Source organism: Mesoplodon mirus (assembly GCF_964341445.2).
Source record: "Mesoplodon mirus genome assembly, chromosome: 7".
Classification (NCBI taxonomy): Eukaryota; Metazoa; Chordata; class Mammalia; order Artiodactyla; family Ziphiidae; genus Mesoplodon; species Mesoplodon mirus.
The window spans coordinates 86,722,052-86,746,395 of record NC_138983.1 but is presented as its reverse complement, the minus strand read 5'-3'; the positions used below and the strand labels follow the sequence as shown (position 1 = coordinate 86,746,395).

At 46.7% G+C, this 24,344-nt stretch overlaps 1 protein-coding gene across 1 annotated transcript in view; it reads left to right on the top strand.

Moving 5' to 3' along the window:
* LOC309808850 (forkhead-associated domain-containing protein 1-like) overlaps nt 1–24,344 on the top strand; it is a gene marked incomplete at both ends in the record, with an annotated part of 409,265 nt that overhangs the window by 78,576 nt on the left and 306,345 nt on the right. The window contains 4 exons of the mRNA XM_082629422.1: nt 7,082–7,179; nt 12,170–12,217; nt 12,641–12,861; nt 13,398–13,560. Of these exons, the coding sequence (XP_082485548.1) occupies nt 7,082–7,179; nt 12,170–12,217; nt 12,641–12,861; nt 13,398–13,560 (530 nt within the window). The remainder of the gene's footprint in view (nt 1–7,081; nt 7,180–12,169; nt 12,218–12,640; nt 12,862–13,397; nt 13,561–24,344) is intronic.

Below are 24,344 nucleotides of genomic sequence, written 5' to 3'. Positions count from 1 at the left end.
GCACAGGCTCAGTAGTTGTGGCACACAGGCTTAGTTGCTCTGTGGCATGTGGGATCTTCCCAGACCAGGGCTTGAACCTGTGTCCCTTGCATTGGCAGGCGGATTCTTAACCACTAGGCCACCAGGGAAGTCCGTAGAGTACGTTTAGTTTTTAAGAAAACCACAAAACTCTTTTCCAAAGTGGCTGTTTTGCGTTCCCGCCAACAGTGAATGAGAGTTCCTGTTGCTTCACATCCTCGCTAGCGTTTGGTATCGTCACTACGATCATATTTTGTGTGGAACTTCCAGGGCATTTTCCCATGGAAAGAGCTGTGTGATTCTAGGCAAGTTACTTCCCCTCTCTGTGCCTGTTTCTTTACCTGTAAAATGGGGATAATAGGGAATACTCACCCCTTAGGATTTTTGTGAGGATTAAAATGCATTGATACATGTAAAGTACTTAAAATAGTACCTGGCATAAAATAGGCACTACCTATCCACGTGTATTGATTTTTTAACTTTACAAAAGAATAATGTCATATTATACCCAATTTCCTTTAGTTTCATTCCTAACAGTACATCTGGAGCACCCTTCCATGTCAATACACACAGATCTACATCATCGCTGTCACTGATGGCAAGGAACCTCATTCTGAAGGGTGTACCGTAATTTATTTAGCCAGTCCTCTATAATGGGCATTTAAGTTGCTTCCAGTTTTTCACACTTAATAGATGAGGCTGACATAAATATTATTCACACATACCTGTTCATCTTATCTTTATCATCCTAGATGTGGAAGGATATGAACCACTTTCATTCAACAAAGATTTATCGCAGGCCTCCTAGATACCAGGCACAGTGCAGGTTGGAAATATAATGGGGTCAGAAACAGGTAGAATTCAGGTTATGGGGTATATGGATGTTGGCTGTAAAATTCCTCCCTCTTCACTGTACATTTGAAATCTTTCATAATAAAATATTGGGGAACTAACAGGCACTCTCCCTGCGCTTGTAGATCTTAGGGTCTCAGGGAGGAATAGGGGTGGGGCATTAACTGAAAAATCACTCACATGTAAAACTTTAATCATGACAGTTGCTTTGAAGGAGAAGTGCAGGGCTCTGACCTGGTCAGGGACGGCAGGGCACCTGCAGGGTGCATAGGAGTTATTTGCCAAAGAGGGGAGGGGAGGGCATTCTGGGTGGAGGGAGCAGCGTGGTGGGATCGCAGGAAGCATGGAAAACTCACGGGACTAAAAGAAATGGAGGCGGAGGGCAGGGACTGGTGAAGGAGGTCCACAGGGGCTGTATCATGGTGTGGCCGGGGGCTTGCAGAGCACTGGTAAGAAGCTCTGCTTTAACCTGAGAGCAGAGAGAAGCCCACGAAAGGTTTTAAGTAAGGAACTGATGGAACAGGCTTGCATTTGGAGACAGTCATCTTGGCCACGAGTGGAAAATGTACAGGAAGGTGGCCAGCACAGAACCCCGGGAGAGCAGTTAGGAGGCTGTCACAAGACACGATGGTGGCCCTCACTGTGGCAATGGAGGGGACGGAGCAAGAGAGAAGATTCCAGGGGCATTTAAGAGATGAATCAACAGGCCTCAGTGATGGAGTTAGATATGGCTAGAAGGGAAGTGATGGAGAGAAAGGGGGCTACAGGTCTCCAGGTTTCTGGCTTGTGTTAAAAGTACAGATGTGGTTCCTTCACTAAAATCCAGAGTAAAGAATGCCACAGGAGGACCAGGTTTGAGAGGGAAGATGAATGTGAGGTGCCTGTAGACATCCAAAGTGAGGTGCCAAGGACGCAGCTGTCACCCTGGATATCCAACCGTATCAGTGATGTGGCCCTGGAACCCAGAAGAACATGTGCCACATAGCGGGTGCTTAGTCAGATGGGATGGATGGACGGGTGGATGGATGGATGGTGATTAAAGCCATACGTGTGAATGGTATCACTAGGAAGAAAGTATTGAATGAGAAGGGAGAGCCCAGGGCCACACCTGGGAAACTCCAACATTTATCCTTGATACTACTTGCCAAAGCGCTCTCCAGAGAGGCTGCGCAAATTTGACATTCTTACAATAATGAATGAGAATAGAGGAGTGATTTTCAACTCTGGTGATTAAGCAACCCCAGCCAGGATATGTCTAAGGTAATCCAGAAGGTGGTGTGAATTTCTTTTAAACGTGTTTAAAAAGAAAGGCAAGGCTTCCCTGGTGGCACAGTGGTTGGGAGTCTGCCTGCTAATGCAGGGGACACGGGTTCGAGCCCTGGTCTGGGAGGATCCCACATGCCGCGGAGCAGCTAGACCCGTGAGCCACAACTACTGAGCCTGCGCGTCTGCAGCCTGTGCTCCGCAACGAGAGGCCGCGATAGTGAGAGGCCTGCGCACCGCGATGAAGAGTGGCCCCTGCTTGCTGCAACTAGATGAAGCCCTCTCACAGAAACGAAGACCCAAGACAGCCAAAAAAATAAATAAATAAACAAATGTGGGGTTTAAGAAAAAAAGTATTAAAAAAAAAAAAGGCAAAATCCAGATGAACTTTTCTGTACGTGCCTGCCCCTCACAGATAGCATAGAGAACAGGGGCGCTGCATTGCTCCCGGCAACCCAGCCCCTCCCCAACCCCTGTATTACTGTCGTTGTAATCACGGCAGAGTCTGAGTGTGCGTGAAACCAAGAGAGATGTGGCCCACAGTTCTAGCTGTTCTTCAAAATCAGAACTAAAACAAGGAAAGACCATGATCTCTATCCTAGTAATAGCGGGGCCAAGCAATGTGTGCACTGTCCCCTCCCCAGGCTTTAGGAGTCACTGAAGCCTCTGTCTCTAAATCTAGTCTTACATTCCCGTAAAGAAACATGGGTTGCGAAATTAAGCCATCAGGGGCTTCCCTGGTGGCGCAGTGGTTGAGAGTCCGCCTGCCGATGCAGGGGACACGGGTTCGTGCCCCGGTCCGGGAAGATCCCACATGCCGCGGAGCAGCTGGGCCCGTGAGCCATGGCCGCTGAGCCTGCGCGTCCGGAGCCTGTGCTCCGCAACAGGAGAGGCCACAACAGTGAGAGGCCCACGTACCGCTAAAAAAAGAGAAGAAGCTGGCTCAAAAACTTTTTATGTGTTAGACCACCATGATAAGTGATTCAAGGTACTTCCCATTACTGAGGCCAGCAGGGGATCCCCGAGTCACTCATCACCATACGCAAGCAGTCCTAAGAGCCTTGTGTGTTCACAGTTCCTAAGAGGAGGGTAGGAACCATGGTTTGTTTAACTCCTCCTGGGTACTTGTCACTGTGTTAGTTGTTTTACATGTACTGAGTACTTTCATCTTCCAACAGCCCAATGAGCCAGGTACTATTGTCGTCTTTATTTTGCAAGTAAGGAAACTGAGTATCAATAACATTAAGGAACTTGCTCAAAGTCACACAGCTGGTACATGGTAGGGTCAGGACTCAAACTGAGGTCGTTGTGATCCCGGCACTTGTGCTTTTTCTGTGACCCCACGTGCCCTCCGAAGATCCAGAGGGGTACCAGGTACATGCCCAGTTCCTAGAGGACAGGTTCTGTCGTTAACTTGAACAGAGACAAACCTGAGAGTTTCATTCCCTGGAGTGAAGGGTGTCTGATGCGCACCGCGGGCCTCGCCCCAGCAAAGCCCCATTTGCATTAGAGCGAATAATTCTGAGTTCAGGCTTTGGAGACCAGCTACTAAGGTGTGACTCTCAAGTGTGCGGTTACTCATTGTGTGAGCAGATCTCGACTTCTGTGTGCCTCTGTTTACTTGGTTATAAAATGGGGTTAAGATCTCACCAGGTAGTTGTGAGGATTAAACGACGTGGTACCCAAATCATGGGGTCACACATAAGCCTTAGGAAACGGTAGCTGCCATCCGCATCAGCCTTGAATACTTGTTGATTGAATGTGAACTAAATGTGGATGGCAAGCAGATGGGTATGCACACAGGTAGGGCAGCTTGATTTACTCACGCCGAGGTGCCTTTACCTGTGACCCCTGCCGCATCTCTATTTGACAGCTAGTCAGATTTTCTTAGCCGTGAGCACCCAGTTCTCTTCCCAGGCCTTCTTCCTCGGCTCTTGACAATGGGCTGCATTTCCTAGCTGCCGAGTGGTAAAGCTGGGACTCCATCCAGGTCCCTCTGACCTCAACGCCCCTGCTCTGAACCACCATACTACCTGCCTTTTAAAATATTGTCCTAAGGGATAAAACGCACGTAACGAGCTAGGTCTGTAAAATCCTGAAATAAATCCCTCAGGGAAGTCCAGGTTGAGTAACTATTGTTGTATCATGTCATGAGCAGCCCAGGAGATTGGGGTCACTACTAAAGATCTGATTGGTTAAGATATCACCTAACACCTGTCACAATGGCCGTCACCAAAAAGAACACAAATAACAACTGTTGGCGAGGATATGGAGAAAAGGGAACCCTTGTACACTGTTGGTGGAAATGTAAATTGGTGTGGCCACTACGGAAAACAGTTTGAAGGTTTCTCAAAACACTAAAAATAGAACTACCACATGATCCAGCAATTCCACTCCTCGGTATTTATTCCCCTAAAATGGAAAACACTAATTCAGAAAGATGCATGCACCCCAATGTTCATAGCAGCATTATTTACGATAGCCAAGACATGAAAGCAACCTAAGTGCCCATCCACAGATGAGTGGATAAAGAAGATGCAGTAGGGAATTCCCTGGCGGTCCAGTGGATAGGAGTTGACGCTTTCACTGCTACGGCCCAGGTTCAGTCCCTGGTTGGGGAACTAAGATCCCACAAGCTGCATGGTGTGGCCACCCCCCAAAAATAGATGTGATATATCTATATCTATATCTATATCTATATCTATATCTATATATGCAGTGGAATACTACACAGCCATAAAAAAGAATGCAATTTTGCCATTTGCAGCAACATGGATGGACTTGGAGGGTACTATGCTTAGTGAAATAAGTCAGACAGAGAAAGACAAATACTGTATGATATGACTTTTATGTGGAATCTAAAAAATAAAACTAGTGAATATAAGAAAAAAAGAAATAGACTCACAGATATAGAAAACAAACTAGTGGTTACCAGTGGGGAGCGGGAAAGGGGGAGGGACAAGTTAGAGGTAGGGAAATAAGAGGAACAAACTACCGTGCTCACTTCAGCAGCACATATACTAAAATCGGAACAATACAGAGAAGATTAACATGGCCCCTGTGCAAGGATGACACGGAAATTCATGAAGCGTTCCATCCTTCTGTGACCAGAATGGGAAGGAAATTCAAAAAAGAGGGGCTATATGAATACATAGAGCTGATTCACGTTGCTGTACAGTTGAAACTAACACAACATCGTAAAGCAGCTATACTCCAATTTTTAAAAAAAGAGGTACAAACTACTATGTATAAAATAAATAAGCTACAATGATATATTTTACAGCACAGGGAATATGGCCAATATATTTTTTTTAATTTCACTTTTTCCTAATTTTTTTTCTTTTTTTTTTAAACCCCACATTTGTTCATTTATTTATTTTTTTGGCTGTCTTGGGTCTTCGTTTCTGTGCGAGGGCTTTCTCTAGTTGTGGCAAGCGGGGGCCACTCCTCATTGTGGTGCGCTGGCCTCTCACTATCGCGGCCTCTCTCGTTGCGGAACACAGGCTCCAGACACGCAGGCTCAGTAGTTGTGGCTCACAGGCCTAGTCGCTCCGCGGCATTTGGGATCCTCCCAGACCAGGGCCCGAACCCGTGTCCCCTGCATTAGCAGGCAGACTCTCAACCACTGCGCCACCAGGGAAGCCCATAGCCAATATTTTATAATAACTATAAATGGAATATAACCTTTAAAAATTGTGAATCACTATGTTGTACACCTGAAACATACAATATTTTACATTGACTATATCTCAATTAAAAAATAAAAAAGCTGCGACCTAAAAAAAAAAAAATCTAATTGGTGAAGGATTACTGTGTGGTCCCACTGGAAGACAGGAAACATCTAAGGAGGACCTTAAAACTCAGCTCCCCTCTCCTCCTGCCTGGTTTCTCAGCTTCTTTTGATAAGGGAAAGAAAGGACTTTTTACATTGATCTTTGCAAGCTCAGTTGATTGTGTCTATTTCTGCAAGACTTTGTTGCAAATAAAAGGATTCCCTGCATACATAGAAAATCGCTCTTTCTCAGATATCCAAGATACACAGTATTTTTATGTGAAAAAAAAGAAAGTTGTAATACAATATGCACAGTGTTCTCCCCTTTTTTTTCTTTTTTTTTTTTTTTCAAATGCCAATATCCAACCACAGGAGAAATCTGGAGGAAAAGACATAAAAGTGTTGAGAGTATTATCCCAGCATGATAAGACTGCGTGAGCCTTGACTTTCCCTCAGTCGTTCAACAACTATTTATTGCAGCCCTACTGTGTGCCGGCCACTGAGGATACAGCGGGGGGACACTTTCCACTTTATGGGTTTCTGCCCTGTTTGGATTTGTGTAACAGGCATGTGTAAATTTTGTAACCAGAACTATAATCAAGAATTGCTGCTTCTCCCAGAGAAGAAAATCCCTCTTTCCAACAGCCCAAGTCTGCATCACCCATCTCTGCCATCTCGGGATCCACCCAGTGCCCCTCTCCTCACGCACCCTTCACATAAGCCAGCCCAGCGCTTCACTCTCCAGCGTCTAGTCTCTCTGAAAAGAGAATGAGAGACCTAGGTCTGAATTCTGATCCTACTGCTTACCAGCTCCATAGCTTAACCTTGCTGGGCGTCTGTGTCTCACCTATAAATGCAAACACATTTCCTTGCTAGGCTGTTTGTAATGATCAGAAAATATCACGTGGTAAACTTCTGGCATGGTGCCTGGCACACGGCAAGTGGTTAATACTGAATAGCTATTATTATAATATTATTATTCTCACTCTTCCAAGCTGGAAATTCTCAGCAAGTGGCATTGTCAGAGGTCAAGGGCCCAGGCACGAGCCTATTTAGCTCCCCTCCTGTCTCTCTCCGCACCCACCTTTCCTCCTTTCCCTCCATCTTCCCTCACTACGTTCTCTTTCCAAATGCAGCTCTTCCCTCCCTGAGTCTCCCCTTCTCTCTCCCTCCCAGACCACCTTGTGCACAAGCTCCTGAATCACGACCTCCTTCTTCAGCGTCTACAGCCTCCCACTCCATCTTTCTCCTTCGTCATCAAACATGCACTTCAAGCTGGTGCATCTTCACTGGGACCACTGCTTCTTTAGCTCCTTTTCTACTGCTTGTACTCCTGTCCCACTAAGACCTTGAAGTGCATTACACCCTGTGTGCTCACCACCAACTTCCCACATTGTCTTTGCCTCTTTGGCAACTGACGTGGCCCCCCCTGCACTGAAGCCCCAGCTTCCTCCCCCCGCCATGTTCTCTCTGGCCTACCCAACCCTCTCGGTTTGCTTTCTTGAAACCCTCTCATCTTTCATAATTACAGCTTGGGTGGGTGATGCTCCTGGCAGCCAGTAGGTGGAGGCCAGGGATGCTGCTAAACGTCCTACGGTGCCCAGGACGGCTCCCACGACGAGGACTGTCCCGCCCAACACGTCGAGATGCTGCAGCTGAGAAATGCTGCTGGCTCCTTCGTCTCTGATACATCCCGGTTATTTTTCTGAAAAAAAAAATCACCCTTCATTAAGCCAACTCACTGCTCCATCAGAAGCTGAAATAGCAGTGACTCAGACCCTGGAGTCACACCACTGTAATCCCAAGCCCTGGCTCAGCCATTTGCCAGCTGTGTGGCGTCCAGCAGCCACAGGTCTCAGAGCCCGACTGCCTCATGTGTAAAAGGAGGCGATGGCGGGACAATACAGTGGGGTGATGCGTTGATTGCTTGGCAGAGGGCCGGGCACACAGGTCACACTCGTGACATTTCAGTGATGTTTAAATCAAGTTTATACTCTTTAGGCTACTGTTCTAGGCTGGCCACAAACTGAGCTCATCTTTCCATCCCGACTCTTCCCTCTACTCCTCCCCTCCCCCATCATCTGCTCTAACCCAATTAAGCTCTTCCAGAACATGCACTGCATTTCCCCACCTCTCATCCTACCTCCTGCCTTCACCCCCCATATTAGTTTCCTATGGCTGTTCTAACAAATTACCACAAACTTAGGGGCTTAACACAACTCATATTTATTCTTTTACAGTTCTGGAGGCCAAAGGTCCAAAATCAGTTTCGCTAAGGTAAAGGCAAGGGCTGGTTCCTTCTGGAGGCTCTAGGAAAGAATCCGTTTCCTTGCCTTTTCTAGTCTCTAGACTGGAAAAGGCGAGGAAATAAAAATTCCCCGCTTTCCTTGGCTCACAGCAGAGGAGCACCTTCAACTCTCTGCTTCTGTCACATCACCGTCTCTGTCTGTCTGTAGTCAGACTCCCTGTGTCTGCTTCTTGTAAGAACCCATGCACCTATATTGGGTCCCCCCAGCTAATCCAGGATAAGCCCGCATCTCAAGATCCTTACCTTCATCACATCTGCAAAGGTCCTTCTGCCCTGTCAGGTAATGTTCATAGGCTCTAAGGATTAGGACCCAGACATCTTTGGGGGGGAGGCATCATTCACCCAACCACCTCTTCCATTCTGACATGCCATCCCCTCCAACTCTGCATACCCATGCGTGCCCACGCCCAGTGGGGCCTCAGCCAAGCAGTGATCACACCAGGTGAATGATGGCGCCTCCCCTGGGACTTTTTCATAGACGGATGCTGTGCAAGGACCAACCTTGGGGAACTTCCCAGGATAAATACCGTGTTTAGAGGGAATAGGGCTTTCAAGAAGCCAAGCTTGCTGCTGGGTGGAGCCCTGGGCTAGGACACAGAAGCCTGGGTTCAAGTCCATCCTCACACCCGTGGCCGAAGGTTCCCCCTCAGTGCCCCCGCCCTGGGAGGCTGCAGCCTCATATGAGCTGTGTGGCCTTGGACAAGTCATTTCACCTCTCTGGGCCTCGATACCTCACCTGCCAAGGGAGGATGGTGAACTAATTAGTACTGGCCTGTGGTAAGTGTCCAGTAAATAGCAGCTGTGACTTTTACATGCAGTAACTTCTTCCTGAGCCTTTCTTTTGAGTGTAAATTATTTCTTTTATAGATCACAAGGACCACATGGATGGATCATTTCTAGACTTAAAGACCCTCGGGATGGAAAAAAATGTTCAGAAAATATTGGATGTAAAACCTGACTTGCCACCTTTTTCAAGAGTAGAGATCGGAACGGTAACCAAAGAAACTTTGTCTCTGCATTGACTGACACGTGGGGAGGGTGGGCATGAGGACAGACACGAGCCGTGTGCCCTGGCACCACTGTATACATCATTGGTTCGAGGCCAGGTCCTCCCTGATGGGCTGGCACCTGTATGGACTGATCGGTGCCTGGCCGTACCACCGATCCAATGTTTGAATAGAAAGGCGGCTTGCCATCATGTACAGCATGATATAGCATTGCACTGATGCTGGCCAGGTCAATCTCTGGGCCCTCCTTTTCACATCACATGTTGTATTCTGCAGAAAATATCCAACAAGCTAATGTACAACAGTATGTCATGAGCTTGCCTAACATTTGCTTTTTGCTATAAACTGAAAAACATGAACACATAAAGGGCAGCAGAAGGGAGCCATGATGATTAAGAAGACACAAGTTCTAGAATCAGAGACCTGTGTCCTAATCCCAGCTCTGCAAGCTCTGTGACCTTGGGCAGCCTCCTAACCTTTCTGGGACTTCAATTTCCCAGCTGTAAAATGATGATGGAAAAATTAAAGGAGATCATTATGTAAAGTGCTTATCCCAGTGCCTAGCTCATAGCGAGCACTTTAATAGATGATAGTTATTATTGTCAAACAGTATTTAAAGAGTATTATCCAAGAAAACCTTCCTTTCTTAGGGAGCATAGTTTGTGTTTTCCAGGATTTTCAGAAGTAATTTGATTGTTAGGTTGAAGGTGCCCTGTATCCTAAATGGATGTTTGATCGGGTGTTTGACTGACACATGACAATGGACAGCTCAGGTCAGCGTGGCTTGCTGCGGCAGCTGGTCTAAACCAGCTTTTGGAAAACATAATAAAGCCATCCTCTCTGTACCAGCATTTTCTCCTACAATTTTTCTAGACATTTGCTCACACGTTTAGAGATGTGAGTCTTCAGAAACGTGTTGGTCTTCCTGATAAAATCGAACCTTCCTTCTCTGAGGTTGGGAGTAGAGGGACCGTCTCCAGGTGGGGAGCTCAGCTGGATCTCACGTCCTGATGGTCCTGCTTCCAAGACCTTCTCCTTGGCAACAAGCCCTCATCCCACCACTGACACCACAGAGCAGGAAACCTCCTAACTCTCAATCCTCCAAGGTTGGCAGTAATTAAATGAAAGAGCAGGAGGAAGAATAGCTGACATCTGTGAACTGCTTACTGTGTGCCAGGCGTTGAGCTCAGCCGGCTCCATGCCTTATGTCATTGAACGATCGTAGCAGCCTTGTGTCATAGTTACTATTATTGTCCCCATTTAACAGATAAGAAAAAGTAAGGATTCAGGAGGTCAAGTACCTCACCCAAGGTCACAGAATAATGATTGAAGACACACCAGGGGTGTGTCCCTGGTGGTGTGTCTGCTAGCCTGCAGAGACCGGGTGGGGACTGTGTGCTTGGATCCTGTAGCCCAGGCTCTTCCTTAGTGACCCTCCCCTCAGGAAAAGAGGGGGCGTCTGGAGAGGTACAGAGGAAGCAGCTCAGGGTAGCTGAAGACACTGAGCAGCATCTCAGGTTCTTTTTGCAGCAGATCTGCCCGGTTTATTGTCATCTTCAGATACCCTCTTTTATTCTCATCTCCATAGATACATAGACAAATATGTCCACTCTTATCTATCACAGTCACTTTGGGGGCCATTATAGTTTTTTAGTTGTTTTGTTTTTAATCTCAGAGGTTTTCAGGGTAGTGCCAACAAATGCTAGGGCTAAGAGATGCTCATGGCAAGCATTAAAAGCCAATTTATTTTTTAAGGAGGCTTATTAGGGTTATTTGTAGTCGTTCAGATCGGGTAACCTATTCAGACTGGTGGCCATTCCATGCAGTCATTTGGGCTTCCAGCAGCCAGCTGGCTGGTTGGGGTCTTAGGGAGATGCAGCTGCAAACACTATCTGCATTGTCTCTGGAAAGGGTCTGAAGTGATGCTCACCCACCAGGTTCCAGAACTAGGAGAAGGTTGGGCCAAATTTTGTGAGGGTATGGTTTCTGCTGCACAGAAATGAGATTCCTTTAATAAAAAGGAGGGAGGCTATTTTCCACTTAACCTTCATTCGTTCATTCCACAAACATGCCCACTATGCACCACTCGGTGCCAGGTGCCATGCTGGGCACAAGGAGGGAGATAGTGAGCAAAAGCCGCATGGTCCCCATTTTTCTGGAGCTTGTCTTCTCAACATCAGCGGTACTGATTTTTTGAGCCAGGTAACTCTTTGTTTGGGAGACTGCCCTATGCATCGTGGGGTGTCTAGCAGCATCCTTGTCCTCTACCCACTAGACGCCAGCAGCAATTATGACAACCACAAATGTGCCCAGGCATTGCTAAATGTCCTGGAGGGGGTAGGGTGGACAGAGTCACCCCCGGTTGAGAACCACCGGCCTAAAGGGAAGACAGACGAGACGGTGGCCAAAGAACGGCACAAGTGATGCATCATTTCAAAGGCAGTCGTGCTCTGAAGGGGTAGGAACACAGTCATATAGAAAGCAGTTCACAGAGTCAGACTGGATTTAAAACCAACTCTCTTGGCGTGGACATATATACACACACACGCTACCAAAGGTAAAATAGATAGCTCGTGGGAAGCAGCTGCATCACACAGGGAGAGCAGGTCGGTGCTGTGTGTCTACCTAGAGGGGTGGGATAGGGAGGGTGGGAGGGAGACGCAAGAGGCAGGGGATATGGGGATATATGGATACGTATAGCTGATTCACTTTTTGATACAGCAGAAACTAACACACCATTGTAAAGCAATTATACTCCAATAAAGATGTTAAAAAATTAACTCTCTCAAATTATTCTTTAGTATCTTTCCAGTTCTTCCATTATTCTTTGGGTTATTCTTCTGGATGTAGAAAATCATAATGGAATGCCAAGAGAGTTTTTCTTCTTTTTTTTTATTTCAGCCTCAAAATGGCCTTTCCAGCCCAGGGTCCATCATGGTCTCTGAGAAGTTAAGGAAAATGGATGTGGCTGACGCTTTAGATCTTAGTGAAAAGCTGGTAGGTATACCCAGCATCAGTCCCCTCCTGTCCAAACCTGCGTGCCCTGCAGGTAGTTTAAACATCAACTCCACATACATTTTAGTTGTTACAGTAGCTCCACGAGACCCATCTCCTATCCCAGCATGGGCTGGAAATTGCAGAGCCCAATTCCTTGCAAGACTGGGTAGTAAGAATGAATGTTTATGTCTGTTGTCATTCCCCCTCCCCACTTCCCCCCAATTCTCAAAAAGGCATAGTGTAAATGGATGCGGGGGAAAATGAAAGTCGTACTAAAAACCCCAAATGCACTCATTTGCAAAGCATGTGTTTCTTCTCTGCAACTGCAGAAAATGAATGAAACAGAATTAGACGTTTGCCTCCTCAAAGGGGCCACCAGTGGTCTTGGGCCAGGCCTCTTACCTGCGAAATGCTTTCTCATAGTACATGGACATGAGCAAAACCCTCGGGACTTTGATGAACATCAAAGGTATGTCAGGTCACGTGTCCATGAAACACCTCTCCCCAAAAGAGAGGGAGAGAGTCCACCAGCTTCGACAAAGAGACCTGTACCTGGTGTTTGATAAGATCACCCTACTCAAGAACCAGCTGCAGAGGAAAGAGGAGCTTTTGAGACGACACGAGAAGGACATTGAACAGCTCAAGTATGGCCCGTGTCCCCGGCAAAAGGCCCAGGCCTCCATTCTCCAGGCTAAACCTCGGGGCAGCTGCAGACCCGTAGGGACCAGGACAAGAGGACAGAGGCCTGGGTGTGGAGTGGGGAGGCGGGATGGTGACTCAGGGCCTGATGGACCCAAGTCTCTGGGCAAGAAAGCAACAGTTAAAGTACCCTACTGTTAAGGAATAAGGTGCACCTTTTATAAATGTGTCTGATGTTTCACCATGTGTGTGCTTTTCGTAATTCCATCGTATTTTCAGTGGTATCCGTTCCCCCACCCTCTCTGGGAAATTGGGAGGGGCTGGTAGCATAACCTGTGCCCCCTTCATGCTGCACATCCACAGCCAATGGGCTATTTATTCTGCCCTCTAGTCCCCACATCTTCAGCCTTCCCCCAACTTGTAAGGAAACCGCGAAGCCAAGCGTATATGGAAGTGTTCTGAGGATCTCCCAGGTCGGGAGCATTGGTGGTGAGTGAGAAAGCTGAGGAGAAAAGAGACTTTGTCTCTCCTGTGTGCTCAGGCAGAGCAAAGTGTCGGTTCAGATGTACCAGTCACAGGTGGCAAAGCTGAAGGACATCTTCAGAGAGGCCGAAGAAAAGGCGCCGCTGAAGGAGGCCCTGGCGCACATGGAAGAGCGGCTGCACCAGGAGAAGAGGGTCACCAGGGCGATCAGGCAGCAGAAGGTGAGAGGTCCCTGCTCGGAGCAGAGCCTCTGAGGCTGCCCCTCAGCTCCCTTTAGAAACAGCCAACTGAGGTCCCAGTGGGATCCAGGCAGCACAGAATGCATTCGCTCATTGCAAAGGGAGGTGGCAGAATAGCTTTAGCGTTAGGCAGACTTAGGTTTAGACTCTTGTTCTGCCATTTACTGTGTGGCTTCAGGCAGCTTTTTTTTTTAACATCTTTATTGGAGTATAATTGCTTTACAGTGTTGTGTTCGTTTCTGCTGTATAACAAAGTGAATCAGCTATATGCATACATATATCCTCACATCCCTCCCTCTTGTGTCTCCCTCACACCCTCCTTATCCCACCCCTCTAGATGGTCGCAAAGCACTGAGCTGATCCTGTGCCATGCAGCTGCTTCCCACTAGCTATCTGTTTTACATTTGGTAGTGTATATATGTCCATGCCACTCTCTCACTTCGTCCCAGCTTACCCTTCCCCCTCCCCATGTCCTCAAGTCCATTCTCTACATCTGTGTCTTTATTCCTGGCCTGCCCCTAGGTTCATCAGAACATTTTTTTTTTTTTAGATTCTATATATATATGTCAGCTTAACCTCTCTGAGACTCATAGTCTAGCTTGCCTCTATTTTTTTAAACTTTCTTTTTTTTTAAGTTAATTTTTATTTTATATTGGAGTATAGTTGATTTACAGTGTTGTGTTAGTTTCAGGTGTACAGCAAAGTGATTCAGTTATACATACACATATATCTATTCTTTTTCAGATTCTTTTCCCATATAAGTTATTACAGAATATTGAGTAGAGTTCCCTGTGCTATACAGTAGGTCCTTGTTGATTACATATTTTATATATAATAGTGTGTATATGTTAATCCCAAACTCCTAATTTATCCCTCCCCACCACATTTCCACTTTGGTAACCATAAGTTTGTTTTCAAAGTCTGTGAGTCTGTTTCTGTTTTGTAAATAAGCTCATTTGTATCATTTTTTTTTAGATTCCACATATAAGTGATATCATATGATACTTGTCTTTGTCTGACTTACTTCACATCGTATGATAGTCTCTAGGTCCATCCATGTTGCTGCAAATGGCATTACTTCATTCTTTTTTATGGCTGAGTAGTATTCCACTGTATATTTGTACCACATCTTCTTTATCCACTCCTCCATCGACATTTAGGCTGCTTCCATGTCCTGGCTGTTGTGAACAGTGCTTTGTGAGACTCATAGTCTAGCTCGTCTGTATTTTTTTAACTTTTGATAATTCGTGTATTTTATCTTGTTCTTTCTATCCAGATAACTGTTTTTTCTACCAGTTTTATTGAGACATAATTGACACACAGCACTGTACTGAGCTTAAGGGTGTCCAGCATCATGATCTGACTTCCCTGCCTCCTGAAAAGATGACCACAATTAGTTGAGTGAACAGCCCGAGTGTTTTTAAAGGCGGCGCTTCTGATTTTCATTGTTCTGCCAGGTGCCAGGGATACACCGAGGAATAAGCTCTCTGAGAATAAAGATTTGGGTTTCCTCTTCTGAGTAGCCAGAATAGTACGCCAGTCTTTCTGACTTGGGGCTGTGTATTTGTACACGCATGCTTGCGTGTATGTGTGTACATGTGAGTATGTGCTGTGGGTTGGCATGTGTGTGTATTTGTATGTGTGTGTTTGTTGCCTGCATGAGCTCTAAGGAGGCCAAGGTCATAGAAGGGTGCCCTTCTCCTCAACCAGGAGGTGATGGTCAGATAGTTCTTTGCAGAAGCCTGCCCTCCATCCTGCGAACCTTCCAGGCAATAGGTTTCCAGACAGCAGGCTCTCTGGCTTAGAGCCCCAGAAATGAAAAGTGGCTGTCCTGCTCTGAGGGAGCCTGGATGCAGTGTTTCCAGTGCTCACTGCTCTGAATTAAACATCACAGGCCTTAGTCTGTGTGTGACATGGGGCTGCCTCAGGCAGAGGACAGTTTCCTTTCACACCAAGCAATGCCAGGGAGAGCTGGGCCAGTGACAGAGTTGTGACTTTCCCTTTGATGTGCCCTCTGGAGAGCTCACCCCTCCCCAAGGTGCCCACCCCCGCCCCCAGGGCTTGGCAGACTAGGTCCCAAAGCAGAGACACCAGACCACAGAATGGGACAGAGAAGGGCCCCAAAAAAGCCATTGTCATGTACTGAAAACCTGAGGATTTACATAATGAGGTTTCACATGCATTATTCCTGGGCTGCATCATTCACACACAACGCAAGGGACATGCCAGCCTGTTTGGCGCTGGACATCCCTCAGCAGAGAAGGGTCTGAAATGGCCAAGCTGAACCTGTGTCAGGGTCCCCAGAAGAGCTACAGCTAGAAGCTTTCAAATTCGTGGTGTTCACAACTGGGGGAAAGACTTACCAAGGGACAGGCACCTGCTCCACACCGCACATGCTTCATCTCTCCCATCAACCCGCAAGGGATGCTGGCAAGTGTCAGCCCCTTAGAGAGAGGGGAAAGCTGAGTTGACAGAGGGTACCGTTCCCTGGCTACTAAGTGGCAGAAACAGGATTCCCTCCCCACCTGCTGCCCTCCCCCGCCCATGTTCACTTTTCCACACCCCCTCCTTCTGTGTCTCCCTTACCAGGGTGGCCCCCTTGGATACATCGCACCATTGCTCCTGGGGGTTTCACTCCAGGACTCAGGTTTGCATTTCAGGCTTGTTGTTAATATGTCGTCAGAAATCCCTGTTTGTCGGGAAGAAAACAATAATACATTTGAAAGTTTTGCTGGATCCTAAAGGGCACTTGTATACATCTGTCTTGGCATCCGTTCCTTCCAGGGAGTATATCTTCGTTGTCTTTAAGCAGAAAAGAACAGAAAGTAGAATTCCTCTTTCCTAAGTTTTACACTTAGTATTTTCACAAGGAGCCTTAGTTTTTTAGCCTCCTGTATGAAACTTTGAAACTCTTCACCCGTTCACAGAGGTGGCAAGGTTGAAGCACTGAGATGAAATTACACATCTTAAGCTTCAGAATTGCACCCCCCCAAAAAAAATGGAGTTTGTAGTTTAAATGTTTGACCATCTCTTCACCAAGCAGACCTTTCAAGAATCAAAAGTCCTATTTCCACACTAATATCTCTGGCTGTGAAAATGAGACTTGGTATAAGATGCTGGGCCTTCACAGCGAACTGGGTCTGTGGCTCTGTCCATGTGGCAGAGGGACGGGAACCGCGGCCCAGGCCGTGCTCACTCGAATCCACTTCCCACATCACTCGAGAAGCCGGCAGTGTCTCTCAGAGTTCAGAGGCCAGATTTGGAGTCAAACAAATAGGGGTCAAGCCCCACCACTGCCCCGAATGACCCTGAGTAAGTGGCTTGACCTCTGTATCCCAGGTTCCTCAACAAAAGCAACCAAAACTGTTAGCAAGGGGCCTACTCCGTGGGGCAGCGGGAGGGTTAAATGGCAAAATGCCTGCAGTGCCTGGCATATCACAAGCCCCGTTTCTAAGGGGGAAGAATAGGCAGCTCATGGATGGGTGGGGATTCCTCTATTTCTTTCAGGGAGCTTCCTGCCAGCTGACGCCTTCCCCGGTCCTCCCAAAGCCGCCAGCTCTTATGGGACGCGCTCTTCTCTTTGGTGAATACGACTAGGCCACGGCCAAGAAAGGACCCAGATACCTTTTGTGAATGGCTAAGGCTGGGATTTTCAAGAGGAAATTTTTAAATACACAGAAGTTGCCACTTGGGAAGCACGCAAGCCCTTTCTCAGGGCTTGAAGTGGAAGAAAGGCTGAAGGGCAGCGGCTGCTTCTGGCAGGAGAAGCCGCTCAGCTCTCCTGCCAATCAAATCTCCAGCCAATCAAGTCCTGGCTAGGACGCGTGACCACCGCTTTGTCTTGTGGTCTCAACCAGGAAAAGCCCCTAACCTTCCCTCTGCTTAATTAGCTCAGATCCCTCTTCTTTAAGATGAGAATAAAAATGGCACCTAGCTCGTAGCCTTCCCAATGGGAGCTTGTATACAAAACCCTTAGTACATAGGCCCACAAAGCATACATGCTCTCCTACCATCGTCATTATCCTCACTATTCTCTTTAACTCACTATCTTCCAAGATTTCCTTGGGCCCAGGTATTCTCAAGATTCTGGCTTCCTCTGTGCCACTTGTGTGTTTTGTTTGTTTGTTTGTTTTTGCGGTACGCAGGCCTCTCACTGTTGTGGCCTCTCCCATTGTGGAGCACAGGCTCTGGACGCGCAGGCTCAGCGGCCATGTCTCACGGGCCCAGCCGCTCTGCGGCATGTGGCATCTTCCCGGACCGGGGCACGAACACGCGTCCCCTGCATCGGCAAGCGGACTCTTAACCACTGTGCCACCAGGGAAGCCCGAACTGTATATTTTTAAATGGTTAAGATGGTAAATGTTATATTATGTATATTTTACCATAATTAATAATTAAAAATGTTAATTATTGGGGGAAAAAAAGCCGTTGGGGACTTTGTAATGGATGGCTCAGTCTGTTAGCACTGGACCTACCATTCAATCTCAATATCGTTAAAAACAGGATGACCAGACATTATGTGCTCACTGTGTGATGCAGGATGGATCACACAGTACCGCCTATGAAGGCGTCTGGACAACAAAAAGACTTTGATCTCCTCAGACCTCTAGATCTAACTATTTGTTTACAGGAAACATGGGGAAAAGAGGAACAAGTTAACTGAAACCAAGAAGAAGTGATCAGCCAAATCCAGGATGTGAATGTTCTCCAGGACAAAAGACCCAGTTTCTCCAACAAATCAGTGGCTGGGGGATAACAAAGGTCAGGGGCAGGGTGTTGCTGTTACAGAATTAAAGACATTTCAGAGACATAACAACCAAGTGTAATGTGTGGACCTTGTCTGGATCCTGATTCTAACAAAGATAAAAGTAAAAAAGATATCTCTGAGAGAATCAAGGAAATGTGAGCATGGACTGAATATTAGATGATATTCAGGAATGATTATAAGTATTTTTAGCTGTGATCATGTCAAGGCGGGGATAATGTAAAGGAACAAAAAGTCCTTTCAGTTAGGATGTCTTTATGGGTGAAATGACACAACTTGCTTTAAATTAACCTAGAAAAAAACTCAAAAAGGGAGAAAAAAGAATGAGAGAACACTGGGAAAATGTTGAAGCTGGATGATGAATACATGGAGTTAATCGCAGGCTTCTCTAGTTTTGTGTGTGTTTCCAAAATCCCAGAATAAAAAACAATTTTTATGTAGGCAATCTCAAAGGAACATACAGACACACACACAAACAGAGTGAGCTACAACCAAAGCATAAGCAAATGAGGAAGCCATTTGCCTTTAGTAAGTGCAGGAAAAGGGAGATTAAGCCTTGGGCCTTTGCAAGATGAGCTAACCAAGTCTAAGATGCCTGTATTAAGCTGGCACCCTCAAAGATGCTCCACACCCTGGCAAGAGGAGGGCTTAAAAAAATTTTTTTTTCTGGACTTTCAGAAAGGAGAGCCTATGAAAACCTGTAGTTTTCAATGTGGCTCTGGAGGGGAAAACTAATAATGGCCACAATACTGATGATGATGATGATCACCCTGAAGGTTTGTAACCACGTGGGTCTGGGGCTCAAGTTTATACTCCATGTATTCAGTGGGAAAACTCCAAGTTGAGGAAATAAATGTCAGTGTTCAGAGGTTATTAGCATCCCCGGCATCCAGCTGAAACAAACAAAAAAGACTTCCGAGAGCAAAGCAGCCAGGAATCAGACCCCTCAGGATTCCCACAGATTAAGTTCAATCAAGAATGAGATCACAGGGCCTCCCTGGTGGCGCAGTGGTTGAGAGTCCGCCTGCCGATGCAGGGGATACGGGTTCGTGCCCCGGTCTGGGAGGATCCCATGTGCTGCGGAGCGGCTGGGCCCGTGAGCCATGGCCGCTGGGCCTGCGCGTCCGGAGCCTGTGCTCCGCAACGGGGGAGGCCACAGCAGTGAGAGGCCCGCATACCGCAAAAACAAAACAAAAAAAAAAAAAAAATGAGATCACAGTCAAATTACTAAACATCCAAGCAATAAGTCAGTGTGAGCCAGAGTAAGCAGACACAACAAACAAGACATTGAGACACCACCCCTCTGCCACTCCCACCCAAAGACTTCAGATGTTGGAATTATCAGATAACAGATTCTAAAATCACTATGTATTCAATATTTTTTTTTAAAGAAGGCTTTTAAAATGAGCAAGGAATGAGACTATTAAAAATGGCCAGGCATTTGTCCTCAGGAGTTTGTGGGAGCACAGGAGAGCTATTTGACCCCTGTACATTTGGCTCTTCCATTCTGGTGGGAAAAACAGATTTCTTTACAGAATCAAATTATGCTGGCAATAAAAATTCAAGTGCTTCCAGGAGCCAGAGAGGAAATATGAGCAGTGCATTGGGCAGGCAGAACATAGGCTGTATCTAAAGAGGGAGCCTCTACTCAGCCCCAGCAGATTGCTGATCTATATACAAGAAGAGAGTCCAGGTATTGCCAGATATTCCCATTTTCGCAAAAAAAGGCATAAATCCAGATGTTAATGATCTGTACATGTTGGCTACTGTGGTAGACATCTGGTTTTCGTCACCTAATAACAATTCACCTCTTCTAAAATATTATGGCGTTATGATCCTCCTTTGGGGACAACACCTTTCTCCTAGTCTCAGTCCAGTTTCTCAGAGACGCTGTTGATTCCACCTCTGGCTGCAGGGATGGGCATGTTGGCTCAAGCTCAGCCAATCAGAGCAGTCTCCTGGGCCACAATAATTGGCTCAGCAATGGGCTTGTGACCCACCCAGAGAAAATGAGAAGCAGTGAGGCCATTGGGGGAAGCTTAGGAAAAAGACTCCTATACTTCCCTATGGAATTTAAAGCTGAGAAGATGTAAGGGTTGGAGCTTCGGCCGCCTTTTTGTGACCATTATACAGAGATTCTGTCTAAGGTTGGGTCCACATGGTACAAAGAATCCCTGAGAGCTGGAGAGAGGCCAAGGCCTCATGAAATCATCTGAGCCTGAACCCAGAGGTTCCCTCTAGAATTTTCATTTTTGGTAACCAGTGAATTTGCATTCATGCTAAAGACAATTTGAATAGGTTTCTCTGTCACTCCACAGAAGGAGGCCTATTCCTTCAGCAACTAATTAAAAGTCTTTTAACACGTTGGGAAAGCCAGACAAACATATCTGAAGGCTGACCATGGACCTTCAGTGTGCGGTCTCAGCACCTGGCCACCCCTCTCCTTCTGTACTCCTGTCCCTAGCATCTCTGATGACTCATCTTCTAGCCTCCATTCCCACTGCTCCTTCCCTGGACTATCCTCTGCTCTCCCTGCTCTACCTCCGGAAATCCTACTCTTCCTTCAGAACTCAAGTCAAATGGGTCCTTTTTTCTTAGCGCTTTCCTGACAACCCCACCCTAAGCCCTACCCGAGGCAGAAGAAGATACCTCTCCCTCCATCCCCAGGCCCCTCTGACCCCCCGATGAACACTCAGCCCTTCTGCTGAGGATCCTAATTACCCAGCCACATTCCTGTCTCACCTGCTTCTTGACCGTGATCCAAATTCAGACGCAGATTAGAAGGGATGATATTTGAGGCTTAAGTTTCAAAAAACAATCAGTTCTTAGGAGAAGTCAGATAACATGGTGAAAGATGAGGATTTGGGTCAGGGATTTGAAAGAAAAGAACAGTTATTCCGGGGAAAAGAGAGGGTCTATGTGGAGTGCAGTGAGGAAGGAGGAAACACTGGACATATTTAGACCGAACGAAATGATTCAGAGGAAACCTGAGAAGAAATGTCTAGAGAGGCATGAGGTTGATCTGACTGGAAAGGAATACAAAAAATGTGTGATGGGAATGACCCAAAACAACAACGACAAAATGCCCAAAATAGGTGTACTGTTCACGTGAGAAAAGAATGCAGAGAGCAGCAAGACGCTGAGCAACCTCCAGAAAACAAGAGAGAAGGTGACAAAGGATGAGGTCATCTCAAACCAGATAAACTGGGAGGCTTTCTATGGATTGAAAGGGGTTTTTCAAAAGCTAGGGCTCATGTTGGCTTGCCCCTGATGGAAACTCAGGGCACCGAGGCCTTCTGGAATTTTCTGTTCAACAGACAGACACAGGGAGGGTCCCAAGAGGCCAGGCAGTGGCTAGATGTACCAAAAGAGCTACCATGGGTCAAAGGTCAAAACAAGCAAGGTCTCAGTTTATGAGCCACCCCAGGCAAGCACTGTCTCGCTTTTTACTTCTAAGGACCATGGGACCTTGTCCACAGTTCCCATGCCACCTACCCCGGGACCAATTCTTTCTTCATGTGATAAAATACCTAAGCCGGACAGTATCCAATCACAGCGGCCTTTAACCTTTGTTGGGGACATACCTGGTTGAGGTTCTGAGCCCTCTTCCCAGAAAAATGAACACAGCCTCAGTCACAACAAAGTTTCCTTCCCGTTTAAGCAGCTTATACCCGCCCTGGGGCCCATCTCTTGAACAATAGTTCCTAAACTCATTCACTTAATCAAAAAAACATTTATTGAGTGCCAGCTCCCTGGTACCTGCCAGGTACTGCTGCCAGGTACTGCTCCGGGCACCAAGGGTACAGGGATCCTCGCCTCATGGAGTGGACCTTCCAGTTTGTATCTGAGCCCTCAAATGATCAGAATGTCTGGCGAAGCGGCCCGGGAATTCAGTGATTCTGACATGGTGCCAGAATTAGGACCTGTCGTCCCAAAGAGCCCCAGCTCAAACACCCCTTCTGTAAGGAGAGAGGGGAGGAGTGTATTGAAAGCATGTGCTCTAACTGGGAAGCTCATAGCCTGCTGAGGGAGTGTAGAGGGTACCTGCACTTTGGAAAAATGTTTGGCAGAATCTCGTAAAGCTGGACGTATGTGTGACCCAGAAATTCTATTCCTAGATATATACCCAAGAGATATGTGCACATGTGCAGACCAAAAGGCATACACAACGGCCCCCAATTATCCCTGGTGTTCACACCTCTGTGTCCCCTCCCCTTGCGAGTAGGCAGGACTGTACCTTATTTCTAATCAGTAGATGCTGCAAAGGTGATGGGCATGTCATTTCTGTGATTATGTTACAGAAGATTGTAACTTCCATCTTGCCTGGAGACTCTCTCTAAGGACTCTCACTGGCTTTGATGAAGCAAGCCACCTTATGGAGAGGCCCACATGGCAAGAAACAGTGCAGGATCTCTGGCTAACAGCCAGCAAGGAGGTGAGGCCCTCAGACTAACAACCCTCAGGAAACTGTATCCTGCCAACCACCACATGAACTGGAAAGAGGGTCCTTCCCCAGCTGAGCCTCAGATGAGACCCCAGCCCTGGCCACCTCCCTCATTGCAGCCTGGGAGAGACCATGAGCAGAGAACCCAGCTAAGCAGTGCCCGGATTCCTGACCCACACAAACTGTGACATAAGTGTGTGTTTTTTGGATCCGTTAAGTTTGCCATAATTTGTTCTGCAGGAATAGATAACAGAGTGTAAAGCAATGCAGCAGTGAGAATGAATGAACCACAGCTACATCAGACAACGTGGTCGAACCTCACATAGTTGAGTGAAAGAAACCAGGCAGCAAATGGAATCTGTAAGATTCCATTTCCATGAAGTTCAAAAACAAGCAGAACTAATCTATGATTGGAAGTCAGACAAGCGGGAGGGGCTAAACAGAAGTGAGCACAGGGAGTCTTCTCGGAGGGGTGGGGGCGGGTGGTGATGTTCTGCTTCTTGTTCTGGGTTCTGGTTAGGGTGGGTGCATACACTTTGTGAAAATTCTTCAAGCGTACACTTATCAGTTGTGCTCTTTTCGAGATGTAGATTATGTTTTGAAAACAAAAGTTTACAAAAATGACAATATGCTGGAGTCAAACAGCCAGGGTTCGAATCTTGGACCTATCACTTACAAGATTTGTAACTGCTCAAGTTACTTGACTTTTCTGAGCCCGCTTCTGTAAAATGGGTTGGGCTAAGAATTAAATAAAACAGTGCATGGCATAGCAGCTGGTACCTAACAAGCCTCAATAAATATTAGCTAGTTTGGTTCACCTCATTCATAATGGTTCATTGTTAATCTCAAAAAAAAAGAAGTAGTGGAGGTTGATTTGCCTGGATGCCTGCAAGTCGAATTTATGGAGTTGTCCTGCAGGTGCCACCCCACAGAGACCAGCTGGATTCTCTGAATCCCTCTAGCAGCGATCAGGGGAGCTCAGCCTGCCTCTGACACCCACACCCAGAAAGGTCCCTGGGCAACAAGCAAGATGATATGCGAGTGTTCTGAGGTCAAGTTTGCTCTGGGTTGGGACTGAGACGATGCAAATCAAAGCTCTCCCCAGGATGGCTGTGATCGGGTTGAGATGGTGCTGTCCTCCCACATCATCAAGAAAACAACAAAAACAAGCAAACAGACAGACAGCAACGCGGACATTCACAGAAGGAGTGTGTGGTACCGGGCACAGTTTACTACTTCACACATATTAACCCATTTGGTCTTTACAGTCAATGCTGTTATTACCTCCATTTTACAGGTGAGAGAAGTGAGGTACAGACAGAATAAAACAAACAAACAAACGAAACCAGGCCGATCAGAGGTGGGATCAGCACCCTTCATCTGCAGCTTTCAAACAGAACATACAGACTGACCTCCCTGGCAAAGCTTTTTTTCTGTGTTGTTGTTTTTTTTTAGAGAGAGTAGTTTTTTGTTTTTGTTTTAATTTTTTAAAATTAATTAATTTATTTATTTTTGGCTGTGTTGGGTCTTCGTTTCTGTGCGAGGGCTTTCTCCAGT